Below are 20,971 nucleotides of genomic sequence, written 5' to 3'. Positions count from 1 at the left end.
GATATTCTGGGCAGATTTAAATCCTTCAAGAGCGGGTGTCACAGTACAGTACAGCACAGTAAGTGACACTTTCTCAAAGCACTTAGCAGCAGTTAACAGACAAGTTAACATCCCAAAATCATTTCAGTTGATTTTATTTTTTATTTTGATACAAAAATTGGCATTACTGCTTCAGTTAGACTCTATTTAACATTTATTTTCCATTAACTGAAATAGTTAGTCCTTGACTGAACAATGACCTCCAGCTGTAACCTTCTCTTTATAGTGACACAGATAAGGATCAGCACCATCTGAGGCCATGGTTCCCAGCTGGAAATGGTTGAAGTGGCCATGATGATCTGGGAATAAGATGCTGGAGTAATTTTTTCTTTTTGCACACAGTTGTAGTTTTAGTTCACTATAAAAAGGTTGGTGTAATTCTCCCTCATTTAAACCAGATGTTAATGCCTCTTTATAGTTTTGTCATGTTTTCACACAAATCACTGATTGATTCCAGTTTCTTTGTGAGTCATGAGAATCCGTTTTTTTTCTTATGGAGTCTCTCTCTCTCTCTCTCTCTCTCTCTCTCTATATATATATATATATATATATATATAGAGAGAGAGAGAGAGAGAGAGAGAGTTCATTATTGTTGTGTGAGAGGGGAAACAGTTTGAATGCTGAGAGTGAAATAAACCCAGGACAAACTTTCACTGATGTGTTTCAGCAGTGACATTAGTGTTTACACTCTTATTTATCATATACCTTTGAAAAGAAAATAGTAATTAATTATAATTGTTATAATTAAAATTTAAATGAACTACATTTTTTATTAATAATTATAACCAACAGTCACTTTGCTGTAACTTTAACATACCTCTGTGCTCCTTTGCTTCTTTTATCCTCTCTCCTTCTCATCTCCTCCAGTTCCTGGACCTTCTCTGTGTCTCCTTTCTGCTTCATCTTCTCAATCAGGAAGTCCAAGTGGACAACAGTGGACACTGAATCAGCTTTCAGAGCGATCTGCTCCAGTCTGACAACATGTTGGTAGGACTCATTGAACCACTTTTCCTTCTCAGCTGTCAGTCGGTTCATTTCCTTTCCAAGTAAATAAACATCCTTGTCTTCTGCTGGTGGTTCATTTTTCTGACCTCTCCTTATCCTGGTCACATATCTCCTCTTTCCTTTCACATGCACTGATGCAGGACACTTGTTGGTGCATGACGTGCAGAGACCATCTCTAAAGACCTCACAGTGATTTAAGGGCACCGTGCATCCAGGATAGTGACAGTTCTCCTCACAGACTGTACAGCTGACAGCTGCTTTCAAACCCGGCCCACACGTCTCTGCTCTGATAGGTTCTTTATGTTTAAAAACAACACATGGAGTGACCACTTCATTCTTCTGCAGAGCTTCCCGAGTCTGTTTCATCTCTCTCTGTTTCACTTCAGTGAATCTGATTCTTTCTTGCAGGTTTTGGATGCAGGCTGTCAGTCTGATTCTTTCCTTTAACACTTCAGGAGTTGCCTCTGGCTGCACAGGTGTACTTTCTTTCAGGAAGGCTGTGAACTCTCTCACTCCTCTCTCTGATCTTTCAAAATTTAGTGTCAGAAATTCTTCTTCCTCATCTTCAAGCTGGCAGTTATTAAACAGGAAGTAAACTGGCTGATTCTTCCCTTTTTTGGCACATTTAATATTCCAATCTTCAAGAGCTTGAAGAGGGTTTTTAGGTCTGCTTCCATCTGAGTGTGTGATCAGAGCTACAATGTTTTTCTCCAAGTTTTTTCCAAACAGAGACATCACTGAATCAAAGACATACAGCAGTCGGTCACCCAGTCGATTTTCACTCGCCTTCATCACCAGACCCACTGCATGAACTTCATGGACTCCATCATCTGATCCAAACAAGTCCAACAATCTGTGACTGATGATGTCATCATGTTCGATCCCTCTGGTGTCTCCATAACCAGGAGTATCGATGATGGTCAGAGAGTAGGGCAGAGTTTCATCTTCAAAACCAAAGATCTCGTACACCATCACATCTGATGTCTGACTTTCTGTCTGTCCTTCTGTTTGACTTTCTGTCTGTCCTTCTGTCTGACTTTCTGTCTGTCCTTCTGTTTGAGTTTTCTTCTTCTTCTCCTCTACAATCGTAAACCAGACTTCATCCTCCCACTTCACTCCCATGGTGTAGTTGAGCAGAGCGTTGATCAGTGTGGATTTTCCTGCTCCTGTTTCTCCCACCAGTAAGATGGTTCTGTTTGGCTTGTCTTGTTTTTTTTCTCCAACAGTCATTCTTGTTCCAAACTTCTGTTTCTTTGCTCTCAGCTGGTAGACAGCAGGAGGTCCTGAACTGATCAGATCACTTCTGGAGATGATGTCCTTGTATTTTGAGACGTTACTCGTCCTGCACCAAAGCAGAGTTTCAATCAGAGGGCAGAGTGAATGCAGAAGTCTTTATGAGTACTGCTGTCTGTGATTATCATGTTATCTGTACTGATGCAGCTGCTGTACAGCTCAGACTTTACTTTTACAAACACTATGACGTTTAAATGAGATAAAACCTGAAGACACAAACATGTATGGTGACAAAACTCAACATTTATGTGATCAAAATACAGAAATCAGATGAAGCCAGACGTCTTACTAAGTTTAATAATAATAATAATAATGTATATAATTCATGTGAGAAGGAATATAAAATGAACAGGTATATCACAGGGAAGCTTCAATAATAAAATTGAATAAAATACGAAAACATGGTTGACCTTCAAATAAACAGATAAAAAAAATAAATCAAAACTCCTCTGCGTCTGTTAGGAATCAATCAATAAATAATCAATTTAAGGTCACAGGAACTGAGTTAGAGATCAGTCATCTTCTACTCTCAAAAAGAAACTGATATTCAAATATGGATTTATCACCCGTAGATTGATTCTGTTCATCTGGACAGAAACGTTTCGTCACTCGTCCAAGTGACTTCTTCAGTCTCAGCTGACTGAAGCTTTCCCCAAATCTTATAAACAGTACATTTGCATAATGACTGAAACCAGCACTGCTGAAGAAACAATGGGCTGGGAGGTCAGTTTATGATTGCCATGACCATTGATTATTGTCCACGAGTACCATTCACAGAAAGTTGGGCAATTACAGCAGGTCTAACTCAGGCAAGCTGAAAGCCTGTGTAAAAATTATTTGAGAGTGACTTTGAGCGTGTGTGTGTGAATGAGACAGCACACCGGAGATCTCTGAATGTGCAACATTTAAAGTGTATGATTTAGTAAAAAAGGGGCCTGTATTGAACGTATTGAGTTTTAAAGAGAAAAGTATTTGGATTAAAAGGACTCATGTTAATGTGCTAATGAAATGTGAGCTGAATAACCTTTGCCTTAGAGATGGAGAGGATAATAAGGACGGGCTAAAGGTCAGTAAATCTTATTTAAACACCTGATTGTTTGACTAGATATAAGAGAGAGGGAGGTGCGGGGAGTTGAAAGTTAAAAAGTAAATTGGGATATCTGGAGGCATTCTGGGTCAGTCTCCAGTGTCCCGCGAGAAGGGCAGTTCAAAGGATTCCAGAAGTTCACTGTTGGAAATTTCAGCAGCAGCACCGGAAATCGTCCATGTTGGACTTGGATTTGACTCTATTCCTCCTCCTCATCATGATTTTAATTGATGTGTTGGATTATAATTCTGAGAAGGATTTGGACTTCCAAAAGCATCCTCGGGCAAGATGCTGAACCGCAGGTTTCTCTTCGATGTTACAATCAGAGTGAGCTCTTAGGTAGCAAAAACAACAAAGCTTGTATAAATGGGTGAAAGAGAGTGGTCAAGTAGAAAAGCGCTGTATAAGAACCAGTCCATAAACCTGACCACCCTCTGCACTATTTAATAACCAGCCAGCGGAGCTCCTTCTCTAACAGACAAACACAAGAATTCTCTACAGTCCCTTTATTATGTAATACCTCTTTATGGTGAAAGGACTGAAAGCACTTTTCTACTCTCCCGGAGTACTCAAAGTGCTCTATACAACATGCCACATTCACCCAATCACAGCCATTCTCACAAGCACTGTCTTAGAGCTTCCTACACATCTTACTCTGATGGATGCATCGGAGTACAATTTGAGGTTTGTATCTTGCCCAAGGATACTAGACATGCAGACTAGAGGAGCCAGGGATTGAACCACTAACCTTCTGATCAGTAGATGACCTGCTTTACCTCCTGAGCTACAGCCACCCCATGTATAATACTTATAAAGTTTACTACTGATTTTTCAGATATGAGATAAACTATTCTTTATTTTTATGAAATAAACAAAAGTTCATGTACAAAAAGGGGTGTCGAGATGAAGGAACTGACTGATTTTGATTGCGTGACCTCACTGTGTTTCGAGGAGAACCCGTATCTGGATCAAGTCATCAAAACATTCAGATCATACCTCTGTTGTTTCCCACATCTGAAGTTGATATTACACAGCATGCTGACTTCTTCTCTGACTTTTGTCTCCAGCTCGGCCAGGGTCTCCTGAATCATAAACTGGTCACTGGTTACAGTCACAGCAGACCAGTCCTGCAGCTGGGGCTTATTGTAGGTAAGAGGGAGGACGTTCTCCAGGAAGCTGAAGGGGTCTCTGATGAGCGAAGCTTCATGAAACTGCAGCTTCTTCTTCTTCATGTGTGTAATCTCTGCCTGCAGCTCATCAATAAAGCTTTCTGCCTCCGTCTCATTTATTTCCTGCTTCATCTCGATCGCCTCAGACAGTCTGGTGAACTCTGTCTTTATGTGCTGCACCAAAGCGGTCATCACCTTCCTGCTGTACGATAACGCCTCCTCAGCTTTACTTCTGCTGGTCTTCACTGACTGTTGAAGCTCCTGGATTTTCTGCTCACGCTCCTGGATCATCTGATCCATGCTGTTATTTTCTAATCTCAGCTGGGATTTCCTCATTTCAGCCTCGTCCTCCAGACTCACTGTTTCATGTGTTTTATGGTCACTGCATTTACAGGACCGACACAGAAACCTTTGATCCAGTCTGCAGATCAGCTCCAAAGGCTCACCGTGATCCCGACATATTCTGCTCTCCAGGTTCTTAACTGGATCGATCAGCTTGTGTTTCTTCAAAGCTGAAATCCTCTGATGAGGCTCCAGATGTGTTTGACAGTAGGACAGTAAACACATTAAACAGGACTTCAGGGCTTTGACCTTTGACCCTGCACAGATGCTGCAGAGCACGTCTTCATGTCCTGCTCGTTCAGCTGAACTCAACAACATTTCTTGAAGAGATTTTTTAACCTTTTCTGCCATTTCATCAATGACAGGGTTAACCCGAAGCAACGGCCTGGTGTAAAACGTCTCTTTGCACAGTGGACATTGGAGTACAGACAGGGTGCTCCAGTACTCTGTGATACAGTTCATACAGAAGTTGTGTCCACAGGGAATCGACACAGGTTTAGTGAACACACTCAGACAGACGGGACAAAGAAGACTGTCCTCGGACACCAGAGCCAACGCCGCAGCCATGACTGCAACATACAAGCAGAGCTAATATTAGCACAGTGTAAAGTCAATGTAATCCTCATTTATCATTATCAGAGTTCAATATACAAAAAAGCAAAAATGAAACTGAAAAAATGCGACTGTACCTTCTCTATGAAGTCTTCACCAAGACTGAGCGGTCAGAAACAGGCTCTTCTTCTTTTTAGTTTCTACTGACACACTGACCACATCGTCTCCAAGCACTTCCTCGTTTGAGTAGAACAAATTAACTCTTTAGAAAACAGACCATGAAACCCTCACAGGTTAAAAAGGTTCACTGGGAAGCTGATCAGCATGAAAACTACAGCAGCTCAGAATGAACTCCTGGATTCAAACCTCCACCTTCAAGAAAAACAAAGTGGATAGAAGTTTGAACGTGCTCAGAGGAACGAGTTAAGAGGAATGAACAAAGGGGAGTTCTGACTCCGCCCACTGAGACTTGCAGTTTGTTCCTGCATCTGTGATCTTTATCTCTGACATGAGGCTCTGGGCTCAGGAACAGAAGTGAGTACACTTCTGTACTGATATCAGCTACATGTCAAATCCTTCACAACATCACAGTAATTTCATCATCACTGAGTTCACAGCTTGAGGCTTTTTTTCTCATGAACATTCAAGAACAGCTTAACACGGCCTATATTGAAAAGAAAAGTAGAAACACAAAATGAAACTAAACTGGGTACTCCTGTGTTAGCCTGATATCATGAGCACAGTCCAAAATAAACACTAGACACTCATACTGAAATTCAGAGCTTTGTCTGCATTAATTAGTCACATGAAAAATAATTAAGAGATAAATTAAAACGTCAGACTGTGACATGATGGAAAATCTGACCAAATAAAAGCAGCTGCATCAGAAATCAGAGTCGTGGTGATATTTTAACATGAATCCACACACAGCAGGGATCCAGACCATCCAGGGGCTGTCAGTGAAAATGAACGTCCCTCAGAGTGAAGGACAGTGTCCACGAAATAAAAACGTTGTTTGCTCTTTAGGACAAAAATGCAGACTGAAACGTTCCTAAAGAACTCTGATGAATAATTGGAGCAAACTGGAGTCCAAATTTGATTGTCTTAGAAAAGTTCCAGCATAATAGCATAATAGAATTGAACCTGTCCGAGAGTGTCACATGCAGAATCCTGACAGTGAAGCAGGGTGTGATGATTTGGGACTGCATGAGTCTGAGAGATGGAACCATGCATTCGTGCAAAAAACCCAAAAAACATGTGACAGGGTGAATCTCAGCCTGAGGCTGCCTGGCAGAGGAGGAATATTCCAACTAAAGCTAAAAACTAAACTGGAAATCAGGAAACACTGCAACTGTTCAGTTTATATGACATGTTCTGTGATTAAGACCCTTTTTGAAAGTGGTCGGGGTGTTGAACTGCATAAGAAGGGTCTCTCACAGTGCGACATCTTTGCTGAGGTGGGACGCAGTAAGACGGTCATCTGAAATTTCTTAAATGATCCTGAGAGTTGTGGAACAAAAAAGCCAAGTGGAAAACCCAAGAAAAAAGTCACCAGCTCTGAGCTGGAGGATCCAGTTAGATCTCCATCAAGACACTGGACGATCCTTGACCCAACAACTTAAGGCCATTACTGTTGCTGACTGCAGCTCCATACCCATCAGACAGCACCTGAGACTGTATGTATGTATTGGTTTGAAAATGATCGTCACTAAATTGAAATTGAATTTTATATGTTGAAAATCAATTCATTTTCTTTGAAACTGTATTTTATCCTCTACAAAAGGATTTTAACAACAATTTAGTTTCAGTTTTAGAATTCAACTTCTGTTCCAAAATTCAGTTTTTTGGGACTCGCATCCGGTTCCGGTTCAAGAGTAATCGAGCGCAGATTAATAGAACTAGATTTTACTAGCAGACCAAAAGTGTTACTGACGGGACTCTACAGCATCCTGAGCTGGAGCTGGATTAAGACTTTAGAAGTCATTCGTCATGTCGAATGACCAGCGGATAAACTCTAATGTTGGTAATAAATGTATTACATGTATAAGAACATGAACTAGAAGCTAGCAAACAGAAGCATTCTAGCTTTTTAAATGGCGACCTACAACACATACATTAAACCTAACAATAACAGTCACAGTGATGCTAATAAAGCCTGAATGATGTCCTGCTAAAGGATGGCTCACCTTCCCTCACTGCAAGTGCTGCAGAAGGTGAGCTCGGGTCTCCACGTCTCCTGCAGAGTGAACACAGAGGCCAGCAGAGCTGTAGTGTAGGTGTTGCTCAGGTCACTGAGAGACTCCTTGAGACAAGCCAGGCTCTGGATCATCACATAATCCTTTAAAAGGTCAAAACAAAGATCTTTAATGGACAAACAGAAATCTTCTGTCATTAAACCCAGTGTGAGAAGATTAGGAAGCAGAGTTCCTTCATTCAGTCACTCAAATAACAAAAGCAAAACTCGTACTACGTACGGTACGTACTATAAGTACTATAAGTACGAGAAGTGCGGAAGTGAGAGGCTCGTGAAATGGGACGGTATACGCTTCGTCGCACTGTTCAGGTTGCCTAGCAACCATGATACTAACCGCGAGACACGTTACATACAGCTTTGTGTGACAGAAATGAAGGAGAAAAATGTTTTGTTAGTCATTCATTTTTGTCATGACATCACTTTGATTAGTTGAGTATCTGAGGCTGAGACCACGGGACTGTAAAACATGATTGTTGGGCTTCATGTCTGTGCTGAACAGTCATTTAAGATTAGTTAGTAAATAACAATTAATGTTGGTCATGAGACTAAAGTCATCTCACTGTGGTAATGTAAATATAGTATGGCCAATTTTATAGTATTGTCAGATTATTATGATATATATATATATATATAAAGAAAAAAAAAAAAACACCCAGCACGCCCCTGCGGGCGGTTTATCCTTCAAGCTCGGGTCCTCTACCAGAGGTCTGGGAGCTTGAGGGTCCTGCGCAGTATCTTAGCTGTTCCCAGGACTGCGCTCTTCTGGACAGAGATCTCCGATGTTGTTCCCGGGATCTGCTGGAGCCACTCGCCTAGCTTGGGAGTCACCGCACCTAGTTCTCCGATTACCACGGGGACCACCGTTACCTTCACCCTCCACATCCGGTCCCTTCTTAGGGTTCTTGGGGATCAGGACCGTCCGACCTTCGGTTAGCCATTCCGGGTGTCTCTCGTTAACTAGCAGCTGGTTCATTTGTGCTGCCAGGCGCTCGTGGAGTGCAGTCAGCTTCTTTAGCCAGTAGGCGTGAACCATGTCGGGCCCTGGTGCTGTCCAACTTTTCATACTGGAGACCCTTTCTTGGATATCTGCCACTGTGATGGTTACTGGACCCTGTTCAGGGAGGTCGCTGTGGTCTGCCCTCAGATCCACTAGCCACTGAGCATTGCCGTTATGGGTTGTGTCCTTCTCCCATATGCTCTTCCAGTATTGTTCCGTCTCCAGCCTTGGTGGTGCTGTTCTCTTATTGTTGCCTTGCCACTGAGAGTACACCTTTGCTGGTTCTGTGGAGAACAGCTGGTTTATTCTCCTGCCTTCTATCTCTCTGGTGTACCTCCTCAAGCGGCTTATATATATATATATATATATATATATATATATATATATATATATATATATATATATGTTGTATGTTGTTCCACTGTCACAAACACACAAGTACATGAAGTACATGAAGTACACAAGTGAAAGAGCTTTGTTGGAATCCACAGACACACTCTGTATGTGGGCATGGGTAAGCCGGCATGCCTTCATATTTATCTGTCTCGCTCATGTCTGCGGTAGGCTTGCTTAGCATAGGGGGTCTAGCCTTAGGACCCAGTGATATATATATATATATAATTTCAAAACTCAACCCCATCATTTAATTTGTTTTTGATTGAAATTGAATATTACTTAAACTCTCTTAAACTAACTTCCAATAAAAAAGGTTTATCATTGATTGAAGTTCATCCAGAAATGTTTAACGAATGAGCTGTCACAACTTTCAAGTACAAAGTTGTTATGAAGTCTGTCACATTCCCCCCTTTTTTTTCTTTTTTTATCCTTTATTTATTTATCCTTCTTATTTCATTGCACTGTATATTGTTACCCTTATTTGCCTTGTATATCTACTGTACAAACTGAACTGGAATGACTGACTGTTCGCTTTATAAGTTCAATAAAATTTGGGAAAAAAACCTCTTCGGCCGCTCCCTTCTGCCGTATTTTGCGGCAAAATTATCCACACCCACCGCCGCGCTATGAATTGTGGGATATATGGGACCACGAAGCGTGCACCGGACCACGCTTGATATTTGGGGAAATCGACGGCGCATTTGGAGTATGCATTTGAAGTATACTTCGAATTGGGACAGCCGTCGTTGCGTGGCGGTGACATAACCGCACTTGAAATGCGTACTTCAAGCGTGCAGACCCTGAACTGGGACACAGCCAGTGTGTTCTTCAGTGTCAGGCCTGTTTCTGCTGACTGCTGCAGGTGAGCTGATGTTCCTACACCTGTCTGTCCTCATCATGACCTCTGACCTTTAGTGACCCTCAGTGACTTCTGTCCTGTTGCAGGTGTGTGTGTGCTGCTGCTGTCTGCACTGACTGTTCCTGCAGGTGAGTAGATGGAAGGTGGAGTCATGTTCTTCCCGTCTCTGTTTCCTGGTCTGAACCCCAGTTGGTTCCCCTCTTGTCCGTGTGGGTTCTCCCGGGTTCTCCAGCTTCCTCTCACAGTCCACAGACCTGCATGTGTGTAGAATAAAGGAGAGAGGCTGATCGATGGTTGAATGTGGCTCGTAGTTTAAAGGATGGTCAGTAAGACTAGAACACCTCCGTGTAAACTGAAGTGAACCAGCCGCTCAGTGGTTGGAGTTCAACATCACCACTTACACACAATGTTGCTGCAGATGTTTCACAATAAGACCACTAAAAGCACGCAGCGCTTTTACTTTGAAAGAGATGCAGGAAGTGTGGAGTCTGTGTCACCTGTGTAACTTATGAAGTAACTATGGTTACTGGTTACAAGTGGACATACTTCCTTTGTGGAGGAAACACACAGCAGGCTTTCTCTCTTAAGCAGGCTTTCTCTGTTAAGCTGATCTTTGTGCTTGAGGTTCTGAGTGAGTGCTCATGTTAAAGGGCTGTTTCATGTTTCTTTCATCACAATATGACTGACTGAGCGCTGCCTTCTCCTCCAATCAGAGATCTGAAAATGAACATTTATAGCAGCCATTTAAAAGCTGTAGCTGCAAACATAGAGAGCAGTTTGACAGCTGCTGCTGTTCAGAATGTGGCAGCTGCACGTTTGAGTTCACAAACTGAATTTAAACACTGAAGTGTGTTTTAGTTGTTACACAGTGTCACAGTCTAATGAAGGACAAGTCTCTGCTACATCACCCGTGTTCCTCTGTTAGAATTGGGTTAGGTGGTTCTGACATAAACGGTAGTAACCAGACCGAAAAGCAGCGCACATTTCGGTGCTTTATTTCAGTGCTTTTCTTTTCCCTGAGCTGTGACACACTTTAGATTCCAGCCAATCAAGTGTGAAGGGATTTCAGTAGCAGGGTGGTCTATCTGGGCCGCAACAGCCACTCAGGTCCAAACCCAAATGAAGTGAATCGCACAGTGGTAAACATCACCTGCCATCCTGGATTCAACTCGTCGACTTGTGAGAACGACATTTGTCTTCTGAAGCTGTCGGCTCCTGTCAATTTCACAGACTACATTCGGCCGATCTGCTTAGCCTCACAAAACAGCACCTTCAACAGTGAGACCAGCAGCTGGGCCATCGGTTACACGAGTAAATCATAAAATATTTTCGCATGACAAGGTGGGGCCAGGTTTCACAATGAACCCACCCGAAACTCTGGCTGATTGGGACCCACACCCAGTTTCACACCTTGGCTCAGGTGATTAGAGGATCATCAGGGGGTCCTTTTGTCCCTCTGTGGGGGGAAACTCCCACTAGGTTTATATCTGGGACTCTCCACCATTTGACCTTAGAACTGAAGAAGCTTCTCGGATGAGAGGTGAAACGTCTTCAAGCAACTTAAAGAAGTCCAGACGCTTTTCTTTGCAAGCTCCTTTGACTACGATGACCTGGATGACTGAGAACCTTCACAGACATAAAATATTTTATTTTTTTTTACTTTGCAGTATTGTGTTGGACTCTTTAGAAAAGCCTGATGTTTAAATTCTCTCCAACTAGACTCCAGAAATAACCTGCAGGAGGCAAACGTACCAATAGTGGGAAACAGTGAGTGCAAAGCCAGCTATCCACGGGTCCCAGACAGCATCATCTGTACTGGAGAGACAGCTTCATGTTTGGTGAGCACAAGTTTATTTCTTATAATCTGTTGTTGACAGTCACTGAGATAATCTCACCTTTAGTCACACTTTGGTTTACTTGTTTTGCTGTAATGGACCATAAATATTAATATTCATGTTTATCAAAGGTTGTTTTTTCTAAAGCCTCTAATTTATTTGATGAAACTGATTCCTTTAAACGAGCTGCCTGAAACTTTCTGTCTGTGGAATCGTCACTTTCATTGCACCAAAGCAGCTGAAGTGGATTCACAGTGGTTCATGTTTCCTAAGTGGACAGACTGATATCCATGAAGTGTTACTGACTGTGTTATACTGGGACGATCAATTTATTTATTACTTAATTTATTTCAGCAGTTTGTAACAAAACTACCAACAAAGTTCAAACTTTAGTGGGTGACAAAGGTCGACCTCTAACAGTTACACATCTGTCCTGATAACTTTCATCACTGTCTTTCCACAGTTTAGTGTTGGGGCACCACTGAGGACTCAGAGTGGATCCGTCTGGCTGCAGAGTGGAGTTTTCATTTTTGTTGGATGCTCTGCACGTCCTACAACCTACACTCCTGTGTCCCAGTACCAGCAATGGATCAGCGACACAGTTACCTTCCCCTCCCCAGACAGTTCATTACAAACCACTGCTCCTCCCACTGCTTCTACCACTGCTCCTCCCACCGCTCCTCCCACTGCTCCTCCCACCGCTCCTCCCACTGCTCCTCCAACCGCTCCTCCCACTTCCCCGACATGTGTGGGTGTGTTTTGCAGTGGTGAAAACCTGATCCACTTCACTCACTTCACCTCACTGTGTGTTCTCGTTGTGTTGCTCCATGTGTTTGCTGCAACTGTTGGAAACTAGATCAACACATTTACTCAAGTTCAAGTACAAACATGAAGAACTTTACCTGACATGTTACTTTATAACTTTAGGAACCTTTGATTTCACCGTATTTATGGACATCAGGAGGGTTTTCTTATTAGCACAGTTATTATTTTTATGTGATTATTTTCTCTACACATCTGTCTGTATTTGCTTTACTGTCATTATGAAATGAAGCCTTCTTACATAATTCTGAGGAGTGAGATGTTGTTATCACACACTTATTTCTGTTGTTTGCTCAAATTCTTAAACTAATCTATTAAAATCTTTGAAATCTTCTTTTGTGGTGGAATGTTTTGTATATTTCCCATCTGTCCTCAGACTGTGGTTAAAGGTAACTACACTGCCTATACCACATGCAAAGAAGGCACGAAGTAGCACTAGCAGGTCTAACAAGGCCACTACTTGTGCTACACCAGTGCTACACGGACACTGAGGGAGTTCTCTCACACACAGGTAAGTGAACATGTCGCCCACTTAGAATAAGACACTGCCGAGACAGAGAGTGTAGTGGTAAAGAGAACGGCAGAGAGATGCCGAATTTAATCCTTTAAATTGATTTCATTCCTTAAACACAGGTTTGCAGGGTCGGAGCAGATATACCTGAGAGGAGGATGGCTGAGCTGTTTTGAGAGATGATGTGACTAAACTTTTTCTTTTAATTTCCTAAGCTTGGGTGAAGCATTTTGAGTTTGACGCATGAGATGTGTCAAAGAGAGGGATTTAAGGTTTAATGGGTTTTAGGATTATGTTATAACTTTTGGGGGTTTTGATAATTTAGATATGGTAAAACTGAGGCAGAAATTGTTATTTTTATGTTAAGGTTAAAGGATTAAAGTGAACTGAATCCTGTTTAGAAGATAAAATTCTGGTGTTCATAAGAAGCTGTTTACAAAACTTAAAGGGAAACTGTGGGAATAAAAGATATGCTTTGAGGAAAACTAGTGAAGATTGTAGGAGTAGAAAATGTTTGATTTCTTTTTGATTTCTAGAAGAAGTGGTTATAATGTAGGCTTACACATACAGATATTACATAGATTTATTTCTAGGGTAGAGGAGAGAGCTTGTTATGAGAATGTTACAAGTGTCGCTGACCCAAATGAATAACATTGAAGATTATATACGTAAAAATAATTTTGTATACACATTGCGATTGTGCTCATTTAGAGTTGTTGCTTGGTCTACAGAGGGTCTTAAGCTTTGTTTGGCGCAATGTCCAGACAATCTATTGTGTAAGAGACTTAGAGCATAGAAGGCCGCACATGCTTACAAACACATAGGATCTATAAACTTGCAAGGCCAAAGGCCTGACATTCATTTAGCTTATAAGTGAATTTGAGCTGGTCTAGCAACAAGTGACAGGAAAGAGGAACTGAATAGGAGTTTCTTGCTTTAAAGAAGGACCTAAGGAAGGAAAGCATATATTTTGGTTAAGTCTGATAAAGTATAATGAAAAGGAGCAAAATGAAATAAAAATGCTATATCAAAAACAGGTTATGACACAGGAAATGTGAGTTTTAAAATGAAGTTAGTGTTAACACTGTCACAATCAGCAGGGCTGACTGTGTGTAGAGCGAAGGGTGGACCCAAATGCAGACGGAAACAAAATGTGAAACATGACTTGAATAACAGAAAACGAGCCGTTTATTGAGGCTGGCAAAATAACTGTAAACAAAAGGCAAAATGCAAGGCTAACAATAAACTAAACTGGGTGAGCCAAATTAACTTAAAAACCTACAGGAACATGGACTTGACATGAGGAGACTTGACATGAGGAGACTTGACATGAGGAGACTTGACATGAGGAGACTTGACATGAGGAGACTTGACATGAGGAGACTTGAACTTCTTGACTTGCAAACAAAGCAGACGATCTGACAATGACACACTGAAAACACAGGACTTAAATACACAGGAGGTGATTAGGGGAAGTGGGAGCACATGGAGGAACAGCTGACTGACATGAGCCTAATGACAGGACAGGGGAAGTGAAACTAAATACAATGAACAAAGAACACACGACTCCTTCAAAATAAAACAGGAAACACTGAAACTAGATATGACAACACAAGCTTAACAGACCTAACACGTGATGAACGATACAAGAACTCAAACATAGAAACCAAGGAAACAATAAATAATAACTGCCTTTCCTTAACTAAAGCTAAATAGGAATGACACAAACTAATCACATATCTAAAATGAGACAAATAGAAAATGAACTCAGAGCGCTGGGTCAGAGACCCAGCCTGTGACAAACACACAGGAGTTGTTTTTAGGCAGCTTTTGGCTATGATAAAATTTACGCATGAGTAATTGCTTATATGTTTAAACTTAATTGATTAAAATGGTTGTTTTCTCTCTTTTAGTAGAATAGGCGCTTATAATGATTTTCTTGTGATTTTCTTGTGAAAGGTGACTTTAGGTCAGAGGCACTTGCAACAGCGACAGTTTTGTGTACAGGATGTTGATGATCAGATAAGGGAGAATAGATTGGGCAACAGGAAACATATGCAGGGATGTGAAAGCAGCGCTTTAAGATTCTTTGCTGCCACTGTGAATACGAATGTGGTCTTTGCCTAATTAAATAAAGGTTACACTGACTCACTGCTTCCTCTTCTGGTACAAACTGGCATTACATGAAGTACAGTCCAAAACCAGTTTACAACACTTTACAGCACATTTCATGCTGCAAACACGAGAAATTCACATTTTGAAATGTTCTCCTCCTGAAAGAGAATCTCTTACAAATACATGTCCCAGAAGGCCGGTCTCCACAATCCCCGTCCATGACTTTCAGTCCCAAATCCTAACAACAGCGCACACACACACACTGTGGTTGTGATGATGTCACAAACACACACCTGGGGAGTCCAGTGTGCTCTAAGCAGGAAGCAACAATGAGGTCATGTGACTTTGACCTCCTCATTAATACAAAACACATGAAGGGAGAAATTATCTGTAGAGACCAAACCAGTTTGAGTCTATGGGGACTGAGTCACTGCTGCCTCTGCTGGATGTCAGAGGAACTGCAGGGATCACCTTCATTGTTGTTTTTGTCTTCATCTGATCACTGAGCGCATTTTGACTTATTTCACTGTTCAGGACATTTTTGATGTGTCTTAATGTCACGCTAGGAGTGACAGGAAGTGACCTATACCCTGCTTGACAAAATAAAAGCTCTTTTTAATCAGAGTGCAGCATCAAGTCTGTGAAACTTCAGGACTATTGATCAGTTCAGTTAATCAATCACAAGCTGTTTGTGGACAGAGTGGTGCTGGAGCAAAGATCACGGGTTCATTTAAAGGTCAAATGTGAGTCTCCTGTGTTAAAGGCCGCCTCACTGCCCAGTTAAACAGCAAAGATTAAAAATGAGTCAAAGGTTTCAGTCACAGACGAGAAGCTCGTGTTGTGTCTTTTCTCCCAGCTGTTCTTCATCTCACCTCACTTCTCCGATCCGTGTTTCCAGGTATTTCTGAGGTTGCTTTAAAGGCGGGAAAAGGTCTGGATCAGATCCATAAGAGAGAAAAGCAGGAACAGATACAGTCCAAGTCATTCATTTGATTCCAGTCAACACATTTATTGATCATTAGTAGCCACATTAAAAATTAAGCACTGATTCATCCACTAAGGCTCAAACTGCACAGACACATGAAAACATGATATTTATCTTATAAAACATGATGTTTATTATTCAAAGGTGTTTGAAAGCCTTGCCAGGTGAGTTTGATCCAGGAGGGTCTGAAGCCAGTGTCACACAGAGACTGTGCAGAGACTGTAGAAGGACAGAGCAGCAGCAGAGCAGTCCAGATACACTGATGATCCTGTCAGATCCAGAGGGACACACAGGGCTGATGCTGGAGTCTACATTGTGTCTGACAGTGGAGCTGTTCTCAGAGCAGTTCACTCTGCAGCACTGACAGTCATCTGCACTTCATTCCTCTTTCAATCACTGCTGGATGAAGCTCTCCTCTCCTCCTCCCAGTAACATGGCCCAGTCAGAGCGTCTCTACACACAAGCTGCTGCTGCTTCATCCATTCTGGATCATCAGGACACAGCTCATCCTCTTTCAGCACACACACCATCCTATTTACAACCAGCTCCACCTGCAGAGAGAAGAAAGAAGAGCAGAGGAGATAAACGAGTGTTTCCAGAGACTCTTCCTCAGCTGTCAGTCAGTGATGCAGCACATCCAGTATAAAGAGCAGCAGGGACGTCAGTGCTGGGACTGTACTAGGACTCATTGTTGCTTCACTTTCTCTAATCTTTGGATTTTTATTGAAGTTGATGAAAATGTTTTTGACTCCTAGTTTGAGTTTGGACTTTCATTCATTAGAAGAACCTTGGTGTGTCCACTCTGAGCTCTGTAGGAACCCCAACAATCCAGATGGACGGTTCCAGCTGTTAACTGGAGGAATACCAGCCAAACATCTTCTCTGCACAAAAGGCAGAAACAGGAAGTGTTTGTGTCCAATCCTGAAGGCTGTCACCATTCTCCTCCCACAGCTTCACTGAGAAGCTGCAGCTTTACAGGAAACACTGCATCTTTCTTTCATACTGACTGTGTTTAGTACAATACTGCTGACAGCACCACCCACTCACTCCATCACTCTACTGACCTCAGAGTCTCCAATCTGTAGTCTGGACTCTCCTTAAGATCACACAGCTGCTTCACGTCTGGATCCTTCAGGTTGTTTCCTCTCAGGTCCAGGTCTCTCAGATGGGAGGGGTTGGACTTTAGCGCTGCTGCCAGATAATCACAGCTTATCTTTGACAAACCACAGTTCCACAATCTGCATAAAGAATTAAAGAAAGTTTATTAGACAAAGTGCTTGAAATCATTCAGTGTTTCATAATCTGTTCAGAGCTGAAGAAGGTTCAGAATGTAGAAGTTTAGAAAATGGAAACTCCAAACAGCTGAAGCCAGCAGGAAACAGCTTCTAACAGGAAACTGTGCAGAGTTTCAGACTATATGTCCTGATGCAGCCAGTTGGATTTTGGAGTTTTGAATCTCTGTTCTGTGACTAAGTCCTTGAATCATTTCTTCCAGTCGGTCCAACAAGACAGACTAAGTATTGGACATGTGTTGTGGCTCCATCTTGGGAGCTTCTAAATGTGATGTGATGGCCCCTCTGAGTCTGTCAGATCACAGTACTGAAGAGAGCTCAAACTGGGCACACAGTTGTTCTAGACTTGACCCGAGATTGTCTGAAACTGACTGGGAGATTTTTACACATGTTCCACTCCTCCTTGGAACAACAGGAAGTTCCCAGCATATGGAAACAAAGGTTAAGTGTCCTATGGCATTCAGTGATGATGGTGCTGTGGCCCCACCACCTCCACCTCTTTTGAAAAGAACTAACTGTAATCTGAAGCTTCAAATGGAACTAAGACTTCCTCCACTAGGTGGCAGTGTCTGGTGAGAAAGTGCTAGTGTATCTGGTCTGTAGTCAAAAACAGGAAAATGCAGGATTTGGGCTGAAATGGCGAAAAGTGGCAGAGCAAGAAGGTTGTAGGTTGAAGCTTGTTGGCCTTTCTTTGGAGGTTGGATGTTCCCCGTCAGTCCAATGAAATGCTGCTTAGGTTCATTGGTGCTTCTAAATTGGCTGTAGGTGTGGATGTGAGAGAGTGCTTCTCTGTCTCTCTCTGTTGGCCCTGTGATGGACTGCTCCCCTGCGTAGGTGGACCACGCATCTTGCCCGATGACAGCTAGAGCCCAGGCTCTAGGCAGCACGGTGGCACGGTGGTTAGCACTGTTGCCGCACAGCAAGAAGGTCCTGAGTTCATTTCTACCATCAGGCCGGGGTCTTTCTGTGTGGAGTTTGCATGTTCTCCCCGTGTTTGCGTGGGTTCTCTCCGGGTACTCCGGCTTCCTCCCACTGTCCAAAGACATGCAGCTTGTGGGGATAGGTTAATTGGATAATCCACATTGCCACTAGGTGTGAATGTGTGAGTGAATGTGAGTGCGAATGGTTGTCTGTCCCTGTGTGTTGGCCCTGCGACAGACTGGCGACCTGTCCAGGGTGTACCCCGCCTCTCGCCCTGTGACAGCTGGGATAGGCTGCAGCGCCCCCCGCAACCCTGAAAAGGATAAGCGGAAGCGAATGGATGGATGGATGGATTTGTGGCCTGAAATTCCCCAGTTAGCAGTTTGGTAGATAACTATGACATGGTAATCACATCCAGCAGCTGTATTCTAACTGTAAGCTGAGCCGTGCTAAGCCAAAGCACTTTTTAATATACAAATTACAACATTTAATAGAAACTTATTGGTCAGCATATTATTAGCCTGCTGTTAACTTCATTCCACAGAAAACTGAGAGAATCTAACAGAGTTGATAAAGAATAAAGAGAAATGTGCTGATTTAAAGCCTTTGAAGTGCTTCAGATGATCTCTGTCCACTCATTCATTAAGTTATGTAAGCTTTCTAATGCAGCTTTGATCGTCACAGTCTGCCTTATGAAACTCATTCTAACCCTGAATATCAGAGTGCTCCTCCTTCTCTTTTCCCATCATTCATGCTGGCATTGGAGGAGATTTGGATTTTGGATTGTGTTTTGGATGATGTGTGTATGTTTGTGTTGGACTGCTGTTTGTAAAGCAAATTGCCATTTTGGTTTGGATTTCAGTGTCACTCAGACTTTAAGGTGGAATGAAGAGTTTTAGAGTTTCACAGTGAATTATCCAGTGGAGGATTTTTCTTGTTCTCTGAAGGTTTGAAATGTGAACATTGTTCTGCTGCAGTCAATGGACTAAACCAGAGAAGAAGAAAACAGACGTTACCATGATGATCCTCAGTGTGGATCAGTATCAGCCTTATGTCTGCAGTTTAGTGTCAGCACAACTTTCACATCATATTCATCTCAGCACAAGTAAAACATGTTGAATGACCTCAGAGTTTCAAGTCCACATCCTGGTCTCTCCAGAAAACCACACAGATGCTTCACTCCTGAATCCCGCAGCTCATTGTTCTCACTCAGGTCCAGCTCTCTTAGATGAGAGGGGTTGGACTTCAGCGCTGCTGCCAGATAATCACAGCTGATGTCTGACAAACCACAGCTCATCAATCGGTATAAAGAAGGAAAGATTTAAGTTTTTTAGACAAAGTGTGTGCTTGAAGTCATTCAGTATTTCATAATCTGTTCAGAGCTGAAGAAGGTTCAGATGTAGAAGTTTAGAAAAAGGAAACTCCAAACAATTTAAGTCAACTGTAAGCAGCTTCAAACAAACACAAGAGAAAAAAAAATCTGAATTTTTCACATTAAAGTTGTACATTTATCATAAAAACATGAAGAGTGCTTAAGCTTTAATGCATGAAATTAAAAAACAAACATCAGAGTCCAAAACAAAGAAAACAAGTTCAGGAGGCCAACTATGAGGTGCCGTAAGGGACGTTATTACTGAAACGCTCTCACACACACTACTGAAAAACCAAGGCATTTCAGTTGAACAGAAAGGCATTTCAGTTGAACAGGAAGTTGTTTCTTGACAAGGAAACTGAAGGAAAAAGTGGTAGATTTCAAACAAACCACTACACAGATGTCTACTCAGCAACCTGCTAGGAGCCTAAGTGAAGCAGCTGCATTACTTAACAATATATAAGCCTCAGCATAAGTCAAAATTTAGAATAGCAGATGGAGTTATTCTTGTTAATTTTTTTGGGATATGTGCTTTTTGTCTTTTTTAGCAAAGAAAAAAAATATCTTAAAATCATTATTAAAACCAGGAAGAGAAGGCTTAGCGTTCCTCCATTTAGCACAATGGATGTGATATTTACTCAATGTAACCATACTGTTGTAACTATGACATATTTTGTCTTTGAAGAAACTACTATTAAATCTATTATTGCATTTTCATCAAACAGCTGACATTTCCCTGGCAATAAATTTGGGAGCGCTGATGAGAAATTATTGTATATCATAACATTTTTAATCAAATGAAGCAGAGGCAGTGGGACCAGTTCACAAAATTTGTTATATTCTCTTTGAGAACAGTTTAGACAATATTTTTCCGAAAAGTATGTCTAACTCAGAATGACACCGTTATCATCAACAAATCTGTTATGAATATTGTCATGGTTCGGCTGTGTGCAGGCAGGCAGAGAGGAAGGACCCAGAATAACCAGCTTTATTGCAGGGGTGACTGAACAGAAAACTAACTATACTGGAAAATAACTAAACTGGCATGCAGGCAAACAGAACACACAGGAAGGTAAGAGGGTGAACAGACGTTAACGACGCGACACTGACACAAAGACACACTGG

The 20,971-nt window shown here is 41.9% G+C and overlaps 2 protein-coding genes and 1 long non-coding RNA gene across 3 annotated transcripts in view; 1 reads left to right on the top strand and 2 right to left on the bottom strand.

The window, feature by feature from the left end:
- Nucleotides 1-20,971, bottom strand: part of LOC101484139 (uncharacterized) — a 73,932-nt gene that overhangs the window by 3,870 nt on the left and 49,091 nt on the right. Inside the window, exons 10-11 of the mRNA XM_076882284.1 lie at nucleotides 4,421-5,504; nucleotides 857-2,386 (exon numbers count right to left, since the gene is read on the bottom strand). Of these exons, the coding sequence (XP_076738399.1) occupies nucleotides 857-2,386; nucleotides 4,421-5,502 (2,612 nt within the window). The 5' untranslated portion in view covers nucleotides 5,503-5,504. The remainder of the gene's footprint in view (nucleotides 1-856; nucleotides 2,387-4,420; nucleotides 5,505-20,971) is intronic.
- On the top strand, nucleotides 11,718-12,983 carry LOC143416949 (uncharacterized). Its single transcript, XR_013097185.1, has 2 exons — nucleotides 11,718-11,831; nucleotides 12,292-12,983. It is a non-coding gene; the product is annotated as an uncharacterized LOC143416949 (long non-coding RNA).
- The window catches only part of LOC143416776 (ribonuclease inhibitor-like), a 6,441-nt gene continuing 1,744 nt past the window's right edge, over nucleotides 16,275-20,971 (bottom strand). Inside the window, exons 2-3 of the mRNA XM_076882349.1 lie at nucleotides 17,326-17,499; nucleotides 16,275-16,812 (exon numbers count right to left, since the gene is read on the bottom strand). Of these exons, the coding sequence (XP_076738464.1) occupies nucleotides 16,797-16,812; nucleotides 17,326-17,499 (190 nt within the window). The 3' untranslated portion in view covers nucleotides 16,275-16,796. The remainder of the gene's footprint in view (nucleotides 16,813-17,325; nucleotides 17,500-20,971) is intronic.

Source organism: Maylandia zebra, linkage group LG3 (genome assembly GCF_041146795.1).
Source record: "Maylandia zebra isolate NMK-2024a linkage group LG3, Mzebra_GT3a, whole genome shotgun sequence".
NCBI lineage: Eukaryota > Metazoa > Chordata > Actinopteri > Cichliformes > Cichlidae > Maylandia > Maylandia zebra.
This window is presented reverse-complemented; position numbering and strand designations above follow the sequence as displayed.